General features: G+C 45.9%; 1 protein-coding gene across 1 annotated transcript in view; it reads right to left on the reverse strand.

Moving 5' to 3' along the window:
- The window catches only part of ltbp1 (latent transforming growth factor beta binding protein 1), a 246222-nt gene that overhangs the window by 40814 nt on the left and 183171 nt on the right, over positions 1–22237 (reverse strand). The window contains exons 14-17 of the mRNA XM_071205713.1: positions 4817–5070; positions 4243–4345; positions 1228–1364; positions 285–429 (exon numbers count right to left, since the gene is read on the reverse strand). Coding sequence (XP_071061814.1) covers positions 285–429; positions 1228–1364; positions 4243–4345; positions 4817–5070 — 639 coding nt within the window. The remainder of the gene's footprint in view (positions 1–284; positions 430–1227; positions 1365–4242; positions 4346–4816; positions 5071–22237) is intronic.

The raw sequence follows: 22237 nt of genomic DNA on the forward strand, positions 1-22237 counted from the left end.
TAAACTATTGTAATAATTATTGATTTATGTATCAATTGATTCAATATTTATCAGTTTTTATTATTTAATTTGATATCAAATACATTTCATATGGAAAAAACGCGCAGTTGGTGCAATCACGTGTACCTTGTCAGTTAGAATCACAGACTTTGAGAAATAATACTAATATAAATATGTATTATTATTATTATTAACTGTTCTATTGCTTAATGAGTTAAATATTACACATTTTTACTCATAATTTAGTTTTGTCCTTAAAATGTTTTTGGAACTACACTTCATACCATCACAATCGTCTCCAGCCAAAGACCCTCTGAAGCCAGGGCCACAGTGGCAGAGGAAGGAACCCTCAGTGTTCTGGCAGTGGCCCCGGGTGCAGGTCCGCTGGTCCTGGCACTCATCTAGATCTGGAGAACACAAACAGAACAACTTTATCACATGAGCAGAAAGCATAGGATGTTCATTTGTTAGATATATAATGTGCTCAAAGCAGTACAGAAAGTTCTATTAGTATATTAATAGAAGTTTGTTGCTGTAAATACAATTTGAAAAAACCCCAAAGAGGACTTGTACAACAACTGACTGCAACGTGTTCTCAAACCCCCAGTGCTGTGGTTCATAGTGTAAATGCTAAGCAGGGCAGAGATAATCGAACTAAATGCTAACTTATTTATGCTAAATAGGTAAGCACTTCATATAAACACAGGCAGAAAGATGAGCGTCACATATTTCAATTGTTCAATATTATCTTGATATACAATGGCAGTATTGAGGTGCCTTACAATTCAAACATGCCACTTAAATCCACTGTAGAGTAAAGATGGAACCATAACGTTGGGTTACGTATTGTAACCCTTGGTATATTAGCACAGGCGGAGCCCTCTACTGGACTCTATGGGTACTACCCTCTATGCAAGCATTCTCCCACTGAGACTTCAATAGACGTAGCCGGCCTTAGGCGGGCCTACCTGAATGCGCGCGCATCACACCGTATAAAAGGAGGCCTCGCCTCCTGACTATCATCCTACACCTCTCTTCAGCGAGCGGAATAGGACAGACAGTGCCCCGAGTAGAGGGCTCCGCCTGTGCTAATATATCAAGGGTTACACTACGTAACCCGACGTTATATCTCTCACAGGCTCCACCCTCTACTGGACTCTATGGGTACAGTGGGTGGAGCCGCAATATATACGCGCACTGTCGTCCAAAAACAACATTCCACCGTACTGCCCCTGACCGGCTTTTATGGTCAGCAGCTGCTGCCCCACATTCTCCTTTAACCCGGTTATAACCGAGGTCCTGTGTTGCCCCCGCAAGCACAGACGAGGAGAAAGACCCCTCCACACTCACACCGTCGAATAAGGCTGTCGACGCAGCCACAGCCCGTGTGGAGTGTGCACGAACCCCCGTGGGGCAGGCTCTCCCTGCCTGTCCGTAGGCATGTGCAATGCGTCTAAAGGCAGCCGTGCGCTCTACATAACATGCTAGCGCACGCACCGGGCAGAGGAGGTGCAGTTTAGCTTCCCTGGCCCCACCATGGGGGGGAAGCCTAAAACCCCCTAACTGAATAGCCCTTGACCTGAACACACTCCTTAGGCTCTTGGGCACAAAGGAGGGGTTCGGTCTGAGTGTCTCGCCGCTCCGGTCACCCCGAATCTGTAAACAGCTCGGGTGCACCGACAGAGCGGTTAACTCGGACACTCTTTTGGCTGACGTTAAGGCAAGAAGCAAAGCTGTTTTCCACGACAGTGCTTTCAGAGAGGAGAGCTCCAGAGGCTCAAACGGCCCCGAGGCCAGTGCCTCGAGCACTAGGGGCAGGTCCCACTGTGGGGTGGAGGCGTGCACTACTGGGGGCAGCCTCCTGACCCCCTGTAAAAACCGCAACATCAGTGGATGAGAAAAGGCTGACCTGCCGTTGAATCCCTCATGGCAGGACGAGATGGCTGCTGCATACACTTTTATAGTAGAATGAGCAAGCCCTCTGTCCACCAGTAACTGTAAGAAGGACAAAATAGAGCCTAACTCACAAGATAGGGGCTCTATTCTCCGCTCCTCACACCATTGCTGGAATCCTAGCCACTTCGGCCTGTAACAGGCTGTGGTGGATCCCGCTCTAGCTGCCTGGATAGACAATCCACCCTGTCTCTCAGCCTGTCCCTCTCAGGAGCCAAGCCTGGAGAGGACGGCCCAGAGTGGGTAACGCCCCGATTGCACCTGCCTCTCGAGACATCGCCCCCCAGAACTGGGGAACCGCCCAGGGCTGGCCCACCTTCATCTGTGTCATCTCTGAGTACCACGGAGCCCCGACGCGATCCGGCGCTACCAGGATGACTGCCAAACGTTCTCGCCTCACTCTCCTCAGGAGAGGGAGAATGAGACGCAACGGTGGAAAGGTGTAGAGCAGCTTCCTTGGCCATGGCTCGTGTGCAAAGGCGTCCACCCCCAAGGGTGGGTCGTCGCTCAGGGCCACGGAGAACCACAGGGCACAGTGGCTGTTTCGCCGGCTGGCGAACAGATCCACTTCCGCTCTCCCGAACTGAGCCCAGATCTGCTTCACCACCTTCGGGTGAAGCACCCACTCGCCTGGCAGGGGGCCGCCCCTCGACATGAGGCCGGCCCCCTGTTCTCCAGTCCCGGGATATGGAGGGCTCTCAGGGCTAACACCACCTCTGAAGCCCATAACCACAGCCTCTCCGCTGTGGTCAACAAGGCGGCAGATCGAACTCCGCCCTGCTTGTTGATATAAGCCACTGTGGTGCTGTTGTCGCTCCTGACCATTACATGTTCCCCCTGAATTAGGGGCCTGAAATGCTGGAGGACTAACACTACCGCCCGTAGCTCTAGGAGGTTGCTGTGTCGAGACTCTGTTAGAGCCCAGCGCCCCCCTATAGCCCTCTTCAGGCAGGTCCCTCCCCATCCTGTTCCGGATGCATCCGTGAACACTGTGATGTAGGAGGTAGGGGTGTAACGGTACACGTACCCGTACCGAAATTATTCAGTATGGGCCCTTTGGTTCGGTACACGTGTGTACCGAAGTGTACCGAACGAATATAACGTTAAACGTAAAAAATTGAGAACGTGAACGACTTCTTGGAAGCATTCTCAGGTGCTGCGTCGCAGCATTCAGAGTAATTTGCTCCCATTGTGTTCAACGCGTCATAGAGCGAGCAAGTCATTTCATTGGACGAGCTGGTCAGAGGGATGCGTTCAAATGTAGTCGGTAATTTGAGGAACTGTCGAAATGGCGAACGCAGATAAAGTTGAGCTCGAAAATCCTCCAGCATCATTGAAGTCTCCGGTTTGGGAACATTTTAGTTTCGCAGTTACGTACAAGGATGACGAACAAAGACAGGTGGACCGAACCAAAGCTGTTTGTCGGCATTGATCCACTAAAATTGGTTACGCGGCTGGAAATACATCAAAGTTGCACACTCATTTGAAAAGGCATCACCCGATCGTGAATATCACCGGTACCAAAAGACTGAGGTGCAAACCCAACTCCCACTAGCATTTAAGCCTCCACCACTCGCAAAAAGTTCAGACCGAGCCAGAGCTTTTACAAACGGCAAATATCCTTATGTTGCCATGTTAGCAAAGCGCTACCTGGCTGTATCTGCTGCCTCTGTCCCTAGCGAGAGGGTGTTCTCCACAGCAGGAGACATTGCTAGTGCCAGCTGATCTGCCCTTTCTGCAGCAATGTGGACAAGTTCATCTTTCTTTAAAAAAACATGAAATGACAAGCAAGTCCTAATGTCAAGCTGGCTGCTTAGGTACTAGTACAGTACAGTTCAGATACAGATTATTTCAGTTCATCGAAATGCTGCACCTTAATGTTCATTTGATTATATTTTATATTTATTTGAGTGAATATTCAGTTTAATAATAATTAAAAACCCAAAACTAATAGTTTATGTTTTGTGAGTACTAGTACAGTAAAGTTCAAATACAGATTATTTCAGTTCATCGAAATGCTGCACCTTAATGTTTATTTTATTATATTTTGTATTTATTTGAGTGAATACATTATTCACAGTTTAATAATAATTAAAAAAAAATATGTTATGTTTTGTGATAATTTTTTCTGCTGTACCGAAAACGTACCGAACCGAACCATGACCTAAAAACCGAGGTACGTACCGAACCGAAATGTTTGTGAACCGTTACACCCCTAGTAGGAGGTCATCCGTCCCAGTGGAGACCCCCTCCGGAGGTGATCCGGGGACCCCCAGAACCGGAGGTTGCCCTCCACTGAGGGGGGGATGGTCACCAGCCGCTGTTTGTGCCTCTTGAGATCCAAACGCAGGCTGGAGAACCACCTCTGCAGGCGGCGCATATGCAGTAACCCCTGCGGGACCACAACGTGAGCAGCCGCCATGAGACTCAAAGTCTGCATGACAGTTAAAGCTGTCACTGTCGCCCCCTGTCGCAGCCTGTGCACCGCCCGGAGAAGGGACGCACTTCTGCTCCCTGACAGGGTGGCGCCTGCATCGAACACCACTCCCTACTACAACGCCTGTTGGTGAGGTACGGGGGTGCTCTTTTTTCAATTGATCGCAAAGCCCAACTTGGTTAGGTGTGTGATCAATTGTGCTGTGCAAAGCATTGCCTGTTCCCTGGACCCGGCCATGACTATGAGGTCGCCTGGGTAAAAGAAAACTCTCATGCTGTGGGCGAGCAGCGGTTGAAGCGCTGTGGCCACACATTTGTTGAATGTGCGTGGGGATAGGGAATAGCCGAACGGCAGCCTGTTGTACTCGTAGGCTATTCCCTGGAAGGCAAAACGCAGACACTTTCTGTGCTTTGGAGCAATTTCTACATGAAAGTACGCGTCTTTCAGGTCGATGGTGGTGAACCAATCGCCTGGCTGCACCAGCCCCAGTATCTGTTTCATAGTTAACATGCGGAATTTCCTGCGGGAAATGTGACGATTCGGGCTGCGGAGATCTAGAATAGATCTGAATTCCTCTGTCCTCCTGAGAACCAGGAAGTACATGGAAGAAAGACCCTTTTCTCTGTGCTGAGGGTGCACAACAGACACAGCCTGTTTCTGCACCAGAGCCTGAATCTCTGCTGAGAGGAAACAGATATCCTCCTGGGAGGACAGATTTATCTCTCGCATGCCCATACAAAGAGGTGGGTGTGGGACACCCATAAGACAGTGGTCCATGTGATACAGTGGTCCAGTGTATAGACATGTGGTACAGTGGGACGCTGCAAAACTGGAGTGAATAGCCCCGTTTCAGCGTCCTCCTGTCCATCCACCTTGTTAGCACACAGCTGAGTCTCCATTCCCCAGAACATTGTGTTAATGGAGAGCCCTCAGCCGTGGGGCCGCAGCTATGAAGCCGTGATACTCTCTGGTGACCCGTTCCGCCGCAAAAACTCCCCGCGAAGGGAAGATTTGCCCATGGAGGGTTGACACAGAAAGGGCCGATTATTTACTGAGGACCCTGAACGCACCGCCGTGCGCTCTTGTGTGAGCGCGCGCTCCACCCTAATGCTCACCACTACGGTAAACAGCATTAACCAGAGTCTTTATAGGCGTAGTGTGTTTTACTAAGGTCCCTGAACGCACCGCCACGCGCTCTTGTGTGAGTGCGGGCTCCGCCATAATGCAGCCTTAAAGTTTACCACTATGGTAAACTGCATTGGAGTCTTTGCTCTAGGCGTAGTGTGTTCTCTGACAGCAATACGCCGGCCATAATGTCCCTGTACCCGCATAGCGCTCTCCTTTAGATAGCACTCCCTGCGGTTCATCCCTCTCATCTGCGCACGTCCCTAGCCACCTCCTTTACAGGAGCTACAGCTGGGGCAGCGAATGGGGAATTTGTACGGTTAACATTGTGTGTAAGTGTAGCCTTTGTGGAAACAAAAGACACTTAGATTTGGATACAGATCAACCTCATTCTTATTAGAAAACGTAGTGATCTGTTCATTATACAGGGAGGAGGCGGGATTCGCCCCCTCGTCCCGGGCGGAGAGATGTTCTCCCCCCGCCAGCCAGATCCGTAAAGCCCGTCCCCGTGAGTGCCGGCACGCCGGTTCCACGGGGTGGGCCGAAGAGGTGGAGGGCGCCGCGGGCACGGGATCTCCATGCCGGCACATCTCCCTTCGTTTCACCTCTCTACTGAGGTCTTTGAACGCACCGTGGCCCGCCCTCGGGGGAGGGGGGCCGCGCGCACCGTCACAATGTCGTCTCTTTGAAACGGACATTATGGGGGAAAGTGGAATTGTGGAGAGGAATGACTCTTACTCTGGGATAAATGCAATAGTCTTTACTTTTCCCACACACACCTCACTCCAGAACTAGAGTTTACAAACGTAAAACACCGTTCTCCTGCGGGGGTCCCTGAACGCACCGCGGCCACTCTCACGAGGGCCGCGCGCCCACGTATTAACGCTGTATTTCCCATAGAGAACCGCAGTGACGCGTCCTAAAACCCGGAAGTAAGTTAGCATTTTTAGCACTTCCGGTTCCTTCGTCAAAAAAGCAATGTATTTTCTCCATAGGGTTTTGGAAAATAGCTCGAAATAAGGTCTGTGGTTGACACAAATTTAAGAGATAAATCACGTTTTGTTCTACGACAGTAGATACATCAGCAGTGACCCCACTGGTGATTTTTGAAGAGTTTACGTGTCTGAAAAACGATGGTTGTTACCGAGTGGCTGAATAGGACTACAGAAATGGTCGAGGCCGTTGTACGTCATTACGCCTACACACGTAAACACTCCCGCTAAGTTTGTTTTCCCCTGTGTTCTGCTTGAAAGCAAGTACCTGCCTATCTGTAGTCTCTTTAGTATCTGTATATCTATATCTGACCATTAGAATCTCTATTTTTGAAATGGTCATTTTTAACACCGTAGTTTTATAAATTATAGAACAATTAATTACCAGTGTTTTCCAATTTTACTCGGCAGTTCGTTTCGTTGGCTAACGTTAGCTAAAGCTAGCGCTACTAGTTAGCTAAAGCTAGCACTACTAGTTAGCTACACAATGGTTTGTTGCTTTGCTCCGGGTTGCAGCCACAGGTCTTCGCATGAAACGTGCTCGTTCTATCGTTTCCCGGCCAATGTTTTCCAAAGGAGAGTCTGGATTCGTGCCATGAGGTAAGCTGACGTTACATTGTTGTCCATGTCACGGTGAAATGTAAATGATGGGTAGTGACTGTATCGCCGTTTTAGAGATGGCACTGCTGAAAAGACCGCAACATAAGTAAAGATAATGAATACATCCTATTAAAACCTGTGTGGCTTATATGATAAGTCTAATTAGTACAAGCAGCATAACGTTTCACCGTGTGACTAAAGATTGTAGTCAGGGAAATCAGTTTGACATATTGAACTAATAACAAATCACCTGGCTGGCAGAGAACTCTCTGCTCCATAGCTTCTCTCGGACGTAACATCACATGTACATTTTACATTTATATTCAATTTAATATTCCATCCCTCACATACTTTTGTATATATAATAACTTATATTTAGTTTTTCTTGTTATGCTGCTGCAACACAAACATTTCCCAAATTGGGATCAATACAGTAATATCTTATCTTAATTAAGAAATCTAACTATTATAATTAGTGTAGCAGCTGACACCTATTTTCAATATGGATTAATCTACCTTTATTTCTTTAGTTCAATTTTCATCTATAAAAATGTCAAAATAGTGAAAATGTTCACGAGACAAAGTGCAAGGTTATATCTTTAGATGTTTTGTTTTAGCCTATGTACTGTATGTCTTAATGCTCTTATTTGTGACGATGTGACTTCCATGAAACTAATATTTTATATCTTCCCAACAGACGAGCTGACAGGAAGCCTAACCCCCTAAACGCACCAGGAGCGTCTGCGCCGCGTTACGGCCGCGCCGCGGCGGTCGTAAGGATCGCGGCCACTCTAGTCAATGGGTGCTGTTCCACCACACGCGCCGCGTTACGGCTCAGACGCGTCCCAGAAGCGGCTCGGCGCAGCGCTTCTCTAAAATTAGGATGAATCCTATTTTTGCCGTGGCGCAGCCGTAAGGTAAGGTCGGACAGGCAGCCCCCCCCTCGCAGGAAGTGGAAAGGTGAGCATCCGGGCCAGGCCCATCCCCCACATATAGGCCTACTAATTTAGCAGACCCCCTCCTTCATCACAACACCTCCACTACGATACGCACAATGGACGACGAGGTGTTCATCATGGAAGTGGAGAAACACACCATACGATGTAACCAATGCTTTTTACAAGGACAACATCAGAAAGGACAAGGCCTGGTTTTTAGTCGCTGCAGTTTGTGGAGTGGAAGGTAACAACTACATATTAATGTTTTAAAGTTAATTAAGAACTGCGAGGTCACACACACGACGCTCCGCTTCCGCAACGTTTTGAAACGCGCCTGGTGTGTTAGGTCGCAGGAGGAGGTCGCAGCGTGGCGCAGCCGCAACGTAACGCGGCGCAGACGCTCCTGGTGCGTTTAGGGGGTAACACTCTAACAACCACAACATTGCAAAGGCGAGTAAATGTAAATTAAAAATGATTCACAATTTCTTAATTTCTTCTTCTCTCTTGCAGTGAGGTGAAGCTGACCTTGCACTTGGTGCCAGTAAGGATGCTCCTCACGCAGGCTGAATGTTTCTCCCTCCTTACTGACACAGAAGCCCTTGATTTGCAATGCTTCACTAATTGTCATTTCCCTGGCTCCGTAGGGACACTTTACCTCCAGCACAGCGGGAGACCCTACCAGACCATCTGGAGATGCCCCCAACACTCCTGATTGGGAGAGCCACAAACCTGACTCATGGACCTGCATCTGGGATGCAGTGGTGAATGCCCTGACGCCCTCACATTCATTCATAGTCCCCCACTGTACAGACAAAGCACCATCAAGGGCCTGTTGTTGCCCTAGCACCCTGGCACTAAGGGAAGCAGTCACACGCTTTGACCTCAGGACAGCTCCAAAGTTGCTGGCAGTCAACCTTCCTTTCCTGAACAAATGCCAGTTTGGGTTGGTTCGCTGACCAGTGGCAGCCACCTGCATTGCCCTCTGTTGCTCCTCAGACAATGCCATGCTTGCCACAATTGCCTCACGTCCCTGATGCCCAACAGATTTGATAATTTCAGGAACAGTAAGTGTTTCCAAGCTGTAGTGTTCCTCTTCTGGCTCGGGGGAGAGAAGCCAAGACATTCCTGAGAACCTGCCCCCGAGTCTGTCCCTCAGCCAGTCACGATCTTCGGAGGTGGGCTCTCTTGTCAGCGGGTTGAATGACTTATTGGTTGGAGGAAATAGCTCCTCCACTGAATGCGTACGTTTAGCTGCCTTTGGCTTCTTCCACTGACGGGGGGTCAGTGCAGCTGAAAGTGTGGATGGCTAATGCAGCCGCATGACTGCATTTCCATTCTCCACATGGGCATTCACATTTTGTGGAGAGAATTCCCTCTTCTCCTGTAGATACCTGTGGTGGTGGGATTGTTTTATTATTTAAAATATATTTACATTTGTAATGCCTTCCCAAGTATCCCTTTAATTGTTTATAGCCTACTGTATGTTTATTTCATGGATATTTATGTGTTTTCTGGTGTGTAAAATTTGTAATCTTGGAGCCTCTTCTCTTTAACGTCTACTGGCTCAGATAATGAAGAACAACAAAATCAGTTACCATAGCTATGCAGATGACACACACATTTACGTAACAATTTCACCAGGAGACTATGCTCCAATTCAAACACTGAGTAAGTGCAGTGAACAAATCAATGACTGGATGTGTCAGAACTTTCTCCAATTAAACAAAGATAAAACTGAGGTAATGGTTTTTGGAGCCAAGGCAGAACGTATAAAAGTTAGCGCTGAGCTTCAGTCTGCAATGTTCAGATAAAGCCAGAAATCTAGGTGTAGTCATGGACTCTGACCTGAGTTTCAACAGTCACATTAAAACAGTTACTAAATCAGCCTACTATCACCTAAAGAATATATCTAGGATTAAAAGACTAATGTCACAGCAGGATTTGGAAAAACTTGTCCATGCTTTTATCTTCAGTAGACTGCAATGGTGTCTTTACAGGTCTCACTAAAACATCTATTAGGAAGCTGCAGCTGATTCAGAACGCCGCTGCTCGAGTCCTCACTAACACTAAGAAAGTGGATCACATCACTCCTGCTCTGAAGTCTTTACACTGGCTTCCTGTGTGTCAAAGAATAGATTTCAAAATACTGCTGCTGGTTTATAAAGCACTGAATGGTTTAGGCCCAAAATACATTTCTGACCTCTTGCTAAATGATGAACCATCCAGATCTCTCAGGTCTTCAGGGACTGGTCAGCTTCCTGTCCCCAGAGTCAGAACTAAACCTGGTAAAGCAGCGTTCAGTTATTATGCTCCAAATATCTGGAACTAACTCCCAGAAACCTGCAGGTCCGCTGCAACCCTTACTACTTTTAAATCCAGACTGAAGACTTTTCTTTTTGCCGCTGCTTTTAATTGAACTATTCATATCTTAGACTGCACTGTAACTTTTATCCATGTATTTTTTATTTTAATGTTTATTTTATTAGCTTTTCTTTTTAATGACTGGTTTTAAATGCCATTTCTTAATGTCTTTCATTTTTTTGTAAAGCTCTTTGAATTGCCATGTGTTGAAAAGTGCTATATAAATAAACTTGCCTTGCCTAATAAAGATTTCATGTGACACATAAAATGGATTTGTTGATGGGAATTAATGTGAATAAATTAACTCTAGGTTAACGGTACTCTTGCTATCACTACTCACCGACACTATAAACCTTGTCCCTCATGCTAGCCCTGACAACACCGGTAAGCACACCTTCATCTCGGCTGCACTGCTGCCCGTGTCCTGACTTGTAGTGGTTCTCTCCTATCTCCATTCTTCTTGTCATCTTTGTAAAACGATATCAGACTGGTCATTGACAGCCATGACTTCTAGTTAAATTCAGTGTGGCTCAAATGAAAAGCTTTGTTAAAATATGCAAGCACGCGGAAGTCAAAGTCAGCTTTATTGTAAACAAATTCTACATGTGTTATACATCCAGAAATATCGTTTCCCACAGTGTGACATGTATACATAAAACAAAACAAAAAGGGCCTAGATAACCGGGGTATACAGTTTGAAATGTTAATATATTTAAAGTGTTCAAAGTGCAGTTTCAGTGCAAGTCAGTTGAAACGATCTTAAGTTGGCGTGACGTTGAAGTCGTGCGACCCTGCTGCTGGACTGGCTTGTAGTTCGTTTATAGCATAACGTTAGCATTTAGCTTTTGGCGACTAGATTTATGATTCAAAAATTATAAAAGTAGGAGAGACATGTGGAGATTATCCGGCTGAACAAAACGTGATCCCTCTCTTAAATGTGTGTCAACCACAGACCTTATTTCCAGCTATTTTCCTAAATCCTATGGAGAGATTGCATTGCGTTTTTGACGAAGGAACCGGAAGAAGTTTACATCCGGGTTTTAGGACGCGTCACTGCGGTTCTCTATTGCAACGGTGAAATGCATTAATCGGAGCTATTATACTAGGCAAGGTTTGTTTTCTGACAACAGCACGCCGGCAATAGCGTCTCTTGAACCCGCACAGTGCTTTGACAGCACTCGGTTTATTCCACTCACGTGCACACGCCCACCTGCTGGCTCCCTATACTGGGTTTACAGCAGGGGCGGGGCGTGTAGGACAGTAGGGCTGAAGTCGAATAGTCCATTTAGCTTAGGAACCTTCCTAAAGGAGTGAAATGACCCGGAAGTCCCTCAGTGGCAGCCACGATAAGTGCCGTTCCAATTCTCTAGAATGATGAGAATGATAGGAAAGGAGGTTTCAAACTTCCTTTATAACCTCCTTTAGCTTAGGAACCACTGGACCTCCCTAACTGACAGGAGAAGCGAAAATGCTGCCCCACAATGCATTGCAGCCTCAGCATTTGCCGTCACTCAACAGTCGGCCGTTCACGGAAACAACCGATTATGACGGAGAAATGATATCATGAAAGTTACGGTGCTTATTAAGCATTTTAAAACATAGGTGGTAAGTAGCCAAAGTGCTTTGTTTTGAACGTTCATCAGTATTATAATCAAAGAGAGAAATATGAACGTTAGTTTTCACTGAAATTATCAAATAAAGTCAACATTTCAGTCTTTACTGAGCTGTGTGGGGTTTGTTCAGCTTCTAAAGATGTTTGAATGGTGATATACACAGTGATAGATGTTAAGGACTAACGTTTATAATAAATACATCTGTATTTATTTTAAGATCTTTAGTTCATACAATCATACGTATTGGGATCATTGGTATTAATGTGGACCGGAGGGAGAGGGTGACGAGCAGAAGTTTCACTTTCCTTTTTTATTTCAATTCCAACTTTGGTCCTGAAGAATATGTTTCTCTGTTGTCCACGTTCATAAAGCAAAGCAGCAGCATCAGAGCACGGAGCAGAGTCTCTAGATGAGTTCACAGCAGTCCCTCGTTCTTATTAAACATCCATGTTGTAGTCCGCTGTATAGAAAACTGTGGTTTCCATAGTTTCCCCACAGCAGCAGACGTCCGCTGGCGCATCATGACGTCCGCTGGCGCATCATAAACACGTCGGATAGTGAAAGTGCATCCGCAGTCTCTTCTCCTAAGTCCTTTTGAATTCTCCTATCCACTATCCCTTAACCCCGTGACGTTTCACTCAGAGGTCAAGGAATAGACGATAGGGTTAGAATTTAGGAGCTGATCTTTGGACTATTCGACTGCAGCCTAGGCTTGTTTGAGACAAGCAAGACCTGCGCAGTTGCGATCAACGTCTTGCTCGTGCGTTGCATGATGGTTAGTCATTTTGTCCGACTTGCTCTGGAGGCTCGCCCACATGAGACTTTGAAATCTCGCGGGACAAAGACGCCCGCAGCCTTGAGAGCGAGGCGAGGCGAGTTGGCGCAGTTGCTCTCCACGAGCTGCGGAAGCGAAATGCTTGATGGGAAACGGCTCGCTGGTATCTCGAGCTGAGCGCTCATTGGTGGTTTTTACCACGTGCTGCTGATGAAGCTCTCCCATTGGCTGGCACAAGTGTGTTGTTGTTTTGTGTCAGTTTTACGTCGCCACATTCATTCCCATTTTTCATCATTGTTCCACAATGTTTATCATCATGAAATTAATATCTATATATGTTATACTATACTGCTTACCGTTTTCATACTGTATATATCTTAGCATATTCATACACACTGTTCATACTGCTCTCAGGCTGATATCTAGTGTATTAATACACACTGTTCATACTGCTCTCAGGCTGATATCTAGCATATTAATACACACTGTTCATACTGCTCTCAGGCTGATATCTAGTGTATTAATACACACTGTTCATACTGCTCTCAGGCTGATATCTGTGTATTAATACACACTGTTCATACTGCTCTCAGGCTGATATCTAGTGTATTCACACACACTGTTCATACTGCTCTCAGGCTGATATCTTAGCATATTAATACACACTGCTCATACTGCTCTCAGGCTGATATCTAGCATATTAATACACACTGTTCATACTGCTCTCAGGCTGATGTCTAGTGTATTCACACACACTGTTCATACTGCTCTCAGGCTGATATCTAGTGTATTAATACACACTGTTCATACTGCTCTCAGGCTGATATCTAGTGTATTAATACACACTGTTCATACTGCTCACAGGCTGATATCTAGTGTATTAATACACACTGTTCATACTGCTCTCAGGCTGATATCTTAGCATATTAATACACACTGCTCATACTGCTCTCAGGCTGATATCTAGCATATTAATACACACTGTTCATACTGCTCTCAGGCTGATGTCTAGTGTATTAATACACACTGTTCATACTGCTCACAGGCTGATATCTAGTGTATTAATACACACTGTTCATACTGCTCTCAGGCTGATATCTAGTGTATTAATACACACTGTTCATACTGCTCACAGGCTGATATCTAGTGTATTAATACACACTGTTCATACTGCTCACAGGCTGATATCTAGTGTATTAATACACACTGTTCATACTGCTCTCAGGCTGATATCTAGTGTATTAATACACACTGTTCATACTGCTCTCAGGCTGATATCTAGTGTATTCATACACACTGTTCATACTGCTCACAGGCTGATATCTAGTGTATTAATACACACTGTTCATACTGCTCTCAGGCTGATATCTAGTGTATTAATACACACTGTTCATACTGCTCTCAGGCTAATATCTAGTGTATTCATACACACTGTTCATACTGCTCACAGGCTGATATCTGTGTATTAATACACACTGTTCATACTGCTCTCAGGCTGATATCTAGTGTATTAATACACACTGTTCATACTGCTCTCAGGCTGATATCTAGTGTATTAATACACACTGTTCATACTGCTCTCAGGCTGATATCTAGTGTATTAATACACACTGTTCATACTGCTCTCAGGCTGATATCTAGTGTATTCATACACACTGTTCATACTGCTCACAGGCTGATATCTAGTGTATTCATACCCCACTGTTTATTCATCATTCTATATGTTATTCTGTAGATTGTGAACATTACTTTCCACTTCACTGCTTGTTGCACCTGGTTAGAAGCTAAACTGCATTTCGTTGTCTCAGTACCTGTAATATGTGCAATAACAATAAAGTTTCTCTTTAAGTTAAACAAAATCATTAAAATAAAAGCTATTGTAATGTAATGATTTGGTTTAACCTTATTTATTGAATACATCATTTATAATGGCAAGATTAAATCAAATTACATCCATGTTGTACACATCATAAAGCTTAAAGTGGCAGCTAAAGAATTAACACAGCAGCAGGTCTGTTCAATTCATGCTCATTAAGCTTCATGTGTGCGGATCTGAAGGGACTGATCATGTGTAGCCTGTCCACCTATCAGTTTTGCAAACATTAAGAGGGAGGAGCATTTCTAATTATGGAACCCAGTCGTGGTTCATCATCATGTCATTCTCCATACAATACATGTGGGATTTCTATTGCATCCACTTCATCTGCAACGAAAAACGCCAACGCAATTTCCGCCATTGCAAACCCAGCCAGTCAAGCCTACTCCGAGTCCGAGCTGTCCGACTTAAGACGAGCTTTTTGACACCTCCCCCGGCTGCGATCGGCTACTCTCGTCTACTTTCGAGGCGAGCCGCAATGTGTCTCAAACAAGCCTAGTGTTTCTTCCGCTGGGGAGAGATGGTCTGGCTGCAGACCGCAGCAAGGAGGCGGATCCTATAGGGGCGTTTCCTAACTTTTTTTATCCAATAGCAACTTAAGGGATTCCAGCTGCTTTTATAAATCCTCGCAGAAGAAGTCATTGTTCTAGTGATGGGAATTCCGGCTCTTCTTGGTGAGCCGGATCATTTGGCTCGGCTCACCAAGAAGAGCTTACTTTTGGCATTAGGGCAGGGATATCTAGATACTTTCCAAGGTCTGACATAATGAATTGTGCTACTTTTAAAGCAAGCAACGATGTTTTCAAATCTGTAATCAAAAAGCTCCTCAAAAACACTATAGAAGCAGTTCCTGCCGTTGTTACGTTAGTTCAAACTAGGGATGCACGATATTGTTTTTTTTAAACCGATAACGATAACTTCCTGCTTCTCAAGACCGATACCGATAACCGATAATAAAAAAATAAATTACGCCACTAATTATTTTAACGCGATTAACGCATGTGTATTTTTTTTCCTCGGCCGCCCCGTAGTTTCAGAGCGCATCGAGTTTAAAATACCATCTACAAGCTGATGCTGACAGCCCCGCTCCTGCCGCCCGCTTGTGGCAGACCACACTTCCACGCTCACCGGCAGGCACCGACTGGCCATCGGGAGGACCGGGAGGGTGTGTGTATGTGTGGCCCGAGCGAGAGAGAGACCTTACGTGCATTGTTGTCGTTAGCATCTGGTGCTAGCTAGCTGCGCTAACGGATATAAGGAGCTGTTTCAATGAAAACAGAGGAGCGATCTATCCACACAACTGCGCCGAGCACTTGACTTGATACAGGAAGCAGACAGCGGGACATTGTACGAGAAGTCAGCACACTCATGATTGCAGCGTCCAGGCAGCTCCGGTTCGAGCATATGCCTTGAGTTGCACATAGCTCCAACGCGCGCGCACACACACACACACACACACACACACACACACACACACACACACACACACACACACACACACACACACACACACACACACACACACACACACACACACACACACACACACACACACACACACACACACACACACACACACACACACACACACTTTGTATTGTATTATTGTCTTCGTACGCTTTTAACATACCATCGTAGCGATGGCGATGTTTCAGGTGACTGATCAGGTTCGAAGTATTAGGGAGCGCTGGATTTGTGAAGAACTCCCCTCTTCCTAAACCACTAATACCACAGTACTGGCAAAACGGGAGGAGCCGAGTGAAAAACAAGCGCCCCTAATCCCAATCCACCCACACCGCAGTATTTTTTTCTTTTTTTTACCCAAAAAATATATTGTATATTATCGGGGCTATTAATACTGGTATCGGGTTTATCGGGATGACGTCATAATTCCTAATATAATAATTATCGTGCATCCCTAGTTCAAACAGTAACAACGGACTAATTTTCTTAGCGGATGCATGTCAATTTAAATCAATACATACAAATCTTTTTTAAATCAATAAAATCTTTTTTCTAAATCCATAAAAGCATTTAAATTATTATTGGGAGTCATGTCGTTACTTTGTTGAGAATGTGGCCATGTGTAATAAGCAGGATAATGTCCACATTGCACATTGCATAATGTGCCTTCATGCCGATCTAGATCCCTCCGCAAAAACAAAACAAAAAACGGCTCGTTCGCGGGCGAGAGCCGGCTCCCGTCGTTCACTATAGGAAATGCCCCTATAGGATCCGCCCCTATACGATCCGCCCCTATACGATCCGCCTCCTTGCTGCGGTCTGCAGCCAGACTCTATTGGCTGGGGATGGGCAAGAAGCAGCTACGCTGCGACTAATCCTCATCCCGTGAGCAAGGAGATCGATCCAAAGAGCCCTTCCGTAAACACGGGGGCTCCCCACAACACGATCCTCTTTGGAAAGTGCCACGCGGCGTGATATCCCAGGGACATCACACGGCGGGCAGCGGTGGCGGCCTGTGATGAAGTAGGGTCGACCCTATATCACGTGAAGCCACCGAGCACCGGTCCCTGGGGGAACCGGGCCTGGGGCAAGGCCCGTGGACCAAGCTACTTATTCGGTCTTGCGGCCAAATAATCGCTCTGACCTGGTGAGGCGGGGGCATCTCTCGCAATAAGTGAGTAGCCCACACATCCGCCGCCACGATCATCAACCAGGGAGAGTACAGCCCTGGGCGGTGGACTTCCATGGACGCCAGACCCGGAAGGAATGGCGAACGTGAATGGCACCGCCTCGGCCATATCCTGGTCCCCCAACCACTCGAAGCAAGGTGGTGGGGATCGGCGCCCGCTATTTCAACCAGGGCACGAAGGACAGGCCCGGGTCTCTAGCAGTGGCCACTCCCTGGAGGTATGATAACTCTTTCTTCTTCTTTCAAACGTCGCAGTCTCTCGTGGAATCACTTCCGCTGCTGAAGAGAAAAGGATGATAGTAAGGAGGCGAGGCCTCCTTTTATACGGTGTGATGCGCGCGCATTCAGGTAGGCCCGCCCAAGGCCAGCTACGTCTATAGAAGTCTCAAGTAGCCGTGTCTCAATTCAGGGGTTGCATCCTTCGAAGGGTGCATTTGTAGACCGCTTACGTCACTTCCGCCGAAAGAAGGCTGTCCCAATTTAAAAAAAAAGACGAGACTCCTCCGAATGCGGCCCATGAATGCAGCCTACTTTTCCCCAATTTGAAGGATACATCTGATGTACACTCAGCGGCCTACCATATCCCAGGGTGCAATGCGCACAGGGAAGAAGGAGTTTTTTTCAAATGAAATGGCTTCCGGTCTCCCCAGCAGTGGATTTAAAAGCAGCAGCGAGCGGAGGAATCACTAATAAATGTGAGTATTGGGTTTTAACTTACTTTAAATTAACTAACGTCACACACGTCAAACCCAAGGGGCATTAAAACTTACATTTTCGTTAAATAATACGGATAAATAGGTGACGCTAACTAGCTAGCTGGACGTACTGCACTCTTGTTTACACTTATTTTGTATTCAATTCAGAAGTTTACTAAATTCATACAGAGATCTTGGCTCTGTTATAGATAAGTTATACTTTATATTACATAAATAGACCAAAGTGAAAAGTGGGACATCATCTGGGCAGGTTTAGGGGAAGAAGGAAAATATAAACTGTTATAATCACAGCTAAAGATTAGAACACTAATATTGGTAAAAATCAATCTATACAACATGCTTTTGTTCATTTAAAAAAACATTGTTTTATTAGTACAGAAAAATTAAGACTTATTTTAAATATGAAATAATATGATTAAATTACATCAGCTATATATAATGTACTTGTTAACTTACTAATGTAACATTACTGGGGGCTAAAGGAACAGCTTCCTCTTATTTACCTGGCCATGGTCCTCTTTAATTCATCGCCGACGGTGATCTCCAAAAAATGTAAAATGTAAAAGTAAAGATTCTGGATCCTTTTCAGCTGAGTTAGCTTGTAAGCTAATTTGCTAGCAGGCTGCTGGAGCAGCGCAACCGAACAGCGCGTATCACGTGACGTAAATACGATGCGCTCCGAATGCTAGACTGTCTCATTTCGTAGGCCGCTCGGTCCAGCCTACCCGGTCTATGTGGGCTGGGTCCTCCGTGGACCGCGTAGGCTGCGTACTCCGAAGGGTGCAGCCCCTGAATTGAGACACGGCCAAGTGGGAGAATGCTTGCTTAGAGGGTAGTACCCATTGAGTCCAGTAGAGGGCGGAGCCTGTGAGAGATATAACTACAAGTTCCAGATCCATAAATTGCATAGGCTCTAGGGTCAATCTGAAAATGTGCTCAAGTGTTTGTGTGGCATGAAGAATGTATAAACCCAGAGAGTAATGTCTCCAGTTTGATCAAGTTTCAGAGGGAGAGGCATGAACAAAAAGTTCCTAACAAAGTCCTTTTGGTAGAACAAGTAAAAAGGTTTTGAATGGTAAAGCCACCATGTCATTCATGGAAACACTGCCCAGACTTAATGCAAGTTTATGAGGTAACAACTTCTTTTTATGGCACTTGATATTTGCAGTTATTACACAGTTCATATTTATAGGGTTATTCTGAGCAGCAGAGTGTGTGACCAACAGCTGAATCCCTGAGGCTTAACGTGGGTCTGTGAGGACTCCAGCTCTGTAGCAGGTCCCAGCTGAACGATGACTCAGAGTCACCATTGGGTGGTGGGAATCCTCATTTTAGTAGCTTTTATTTTCTGTAATTAACGATAAATTGAAATGAATTATTTGTATTTCTTAAAGGAGGACTAAAACTTGACTACCTTAGCAGATGTAAATGAAATGGAAACCTCCTATTCAAGAGCATAATAATAGGTTTGCTTTTTGTGGCTTTTCTTGTAGCGTGTTCTATAGGTGTTTGTGCATGTAAAAGGTCTGCAAAGGCTAAAATCTCTGTGTTCCCTCCAGGGGGAGTTTCTCTCCCACACAGCCCCCCCCCCCCTAGCCTGAAACGCCTCCATTCGACTCCGGAACAAAGTGACATCACTACATAACACTAGCTAGCGCTCCAACATATTTAACGTGATGGGCTGGGGCGGGACATCTCTAAGCAATTGACCAATCACAACAGCGCCGGCCAGCTAACCAATCAGAGCTGTTTGAACATTAAAGAATGGAGACATGTCCCAGTAGAGGCACTAGATACTGATATATAAGGTTTTCTTTGGAAGTTGTTCCTTGTACGATGTGAGGGTCTAAGGACAGAGGGTGTCGTATTGTCATACTGATATTCTGTACACACTGTGAAGACCACTGAGACAAATGTAACATTTGTGATATTGGGCTATATAAATAAACATTGATTGATTGATTGATATGAACCTGAACATGATCAGAATATGTCCTCTTTCAGATTTATTCCAAGTCAAGAAAAAAAGACAAATCATAATGGCGGTATGAGGTCTGCGAATAAAAAAGCAAAAATAAGCCAATGCTGTACTATAGTTAACTTTATTATAATAAATCCAGGACAGGAGAACAAGAAGCCCCTTTATGACTGACATAAGCATGTTTTGGAACTACTTTAGTTTCTACTTTAGTGTACTTTAGTGTGTGTGTGTGAAACACACACACACACACACACACACACACACACACACACACACACACACACACACACACACACACACACACACACACACACACACACACACACACACACACACACACACACACACACACACACACACACACACACACACACACACACACAGTGAGATGCTTGACATTACCCTCAGTTTGGCAGTTTCATGTGCACATCTGTGAGCGGGGGTTATTACCTTCTAAAAAGGACTGCATGGCGTAATCATTCCCTCTCTCAGCAACCACCACTCCCTGCCACACTCCTGAGGCTGGTGCATGGTGTGTGAACCGTCAGAACCTCACAGCTCACCATGTGTCACATGGGACACAGAGCAGCTAACTACTGAAGAGGAGGGATGGGGACACCTTCCAGGAAAGATATGTTCTTTGGAATTGTTTATTAGTTGAATTGCTTGATTGGCACAGTATTTTATTCTGAATTTGTCTCCTGGGCTGATTTCTGCATGTGTTGACGGCTAGACTTTACTCACCACGGGGTTAGGATATAATGTAATCTTGGAATGGTGCAATAAATTCAAAGCTCTACTTTCAGAGCAGTTAAAACGAAACCACATGGGCGTTCAGATTGACCTAGCTACCCATGTCAGTTGCTTCATCTATATAGACCATTGGTATGTTTTCAAATACAGGGGAGCTTGGACCCCCCTGAAGGAAGCATTACAGATCATCCCAGAAAGCCTCACTTAAGAGCTTTACGAGAACTCTAAAACACTGCATGACTGTTAAATGTTGTTGTGAAACTTTTATAAACTGTTGTTTTTCTGTCATATGTGTTTTAACCCTATAATGAATGAACACCGTACAAACTGTCATGGTCAGGAGGGTTCTGCAGGGGTAGACTAAAAATCTTACCAGAACATAATTGGTACCCATCAAGCAGGCAGTCAGTGTCAGTGATATCGGTGGAGTGAGGGGCTGCACGGAGCCCACTGGAGAAGGCCAACATCAAACTGTCTTAGGTAAGACGGCTTTTATGTGCGCAGCTCCACTTGCTGGAACAGCCTGCAGTCCAAATTGAAATTGAGCAATTTGATTTCTCTGAATGTTTTTAAGGCACGTCTGCACGAGATGCTTTCTGACACTATGGGTGTTTGTAAGTGTTGGTGAATATGTAAATAGATGTCCTCTATTGTTTGTTTTTATGTTGTTTTTAAGTTTCATCTCTCCATCCATCCATCTTCTCCCGCTTATCCGTGGTCGGGTCGCGGGGGTAGCAGTTCCAGCAGAGAGCCCCAAACTTTCTTTTCCCTGGCGACATCAACCAGCTCTGACTGGGGGGTCCCAAGGCGCTCCCAGGCCAGCGAAGAGATATAATCCCTCCACTTGGTCCTAGGTCTACCCCTTGGTCTCTTCCCAGCTGGACGTGCCTGGAACACCTCCCTAGGGAGGCGCCCAGGTGGCATCCTAACTAGGTGCCGAACCACCTCAACTGGCTCCTTTCGACGCGAAGGAGGAGCGGCTCAACTCCGAGTCCCTCCCTGATGACCGAACTTCTCACCTTATCTCTAAGGGAGACACCAGCCACCCGGCGGAGGAAACCCATCTCGGCCGCTTGTATCCGCGATCTCGTTCTTTCGGTCATGACCCATCCTTCATGACCATAGGTGAGGGTAGGAACGAAAATGGCCCGGAAGACAGAGAGCTTTGCCTTCCGGCTCAGCTCCCTTTTCGTCACAACGGTGCGGTAAAGCGACTGCAGTACCACTCCCGCTGCTCCGATTCTCCGGCCCATCTCACGCTCCATTGTTCCCTCACTCGAGAACAAGACCCCGAGATACTTGAACTCCTTCACTTGGGGTAAGGACTCATTCCCTACTTGGAGTGGACAGTCCATCGGTTTCCTGCTGAGAACCATGGCCTCAGATTTGGAGGTGCTGATCCTCATCCCAGCCGCTTCACACTCGGTTGCGAACCGATCCAGTGAGTGCTGAAGGTCGCAGACC

The sequence above is a fragment of the Pseudochaenichthys georgianus genome, chromosome 15 (genome assembly GCF_902827115.2).
Source record: "Pseudochaenichthys georgianus chromosome 15, fPseGeo1.2, whole genome shotgun sequence".
In the NCBI taxonomy this organism is placed as follows: domain Eukaryota; kingdom Metazoa; phylum Chordata; class Actinopteri; order Perciformes; family Channichthyidae; genus Pseudochaenichthys; species Pseudochaenichthys georgianus.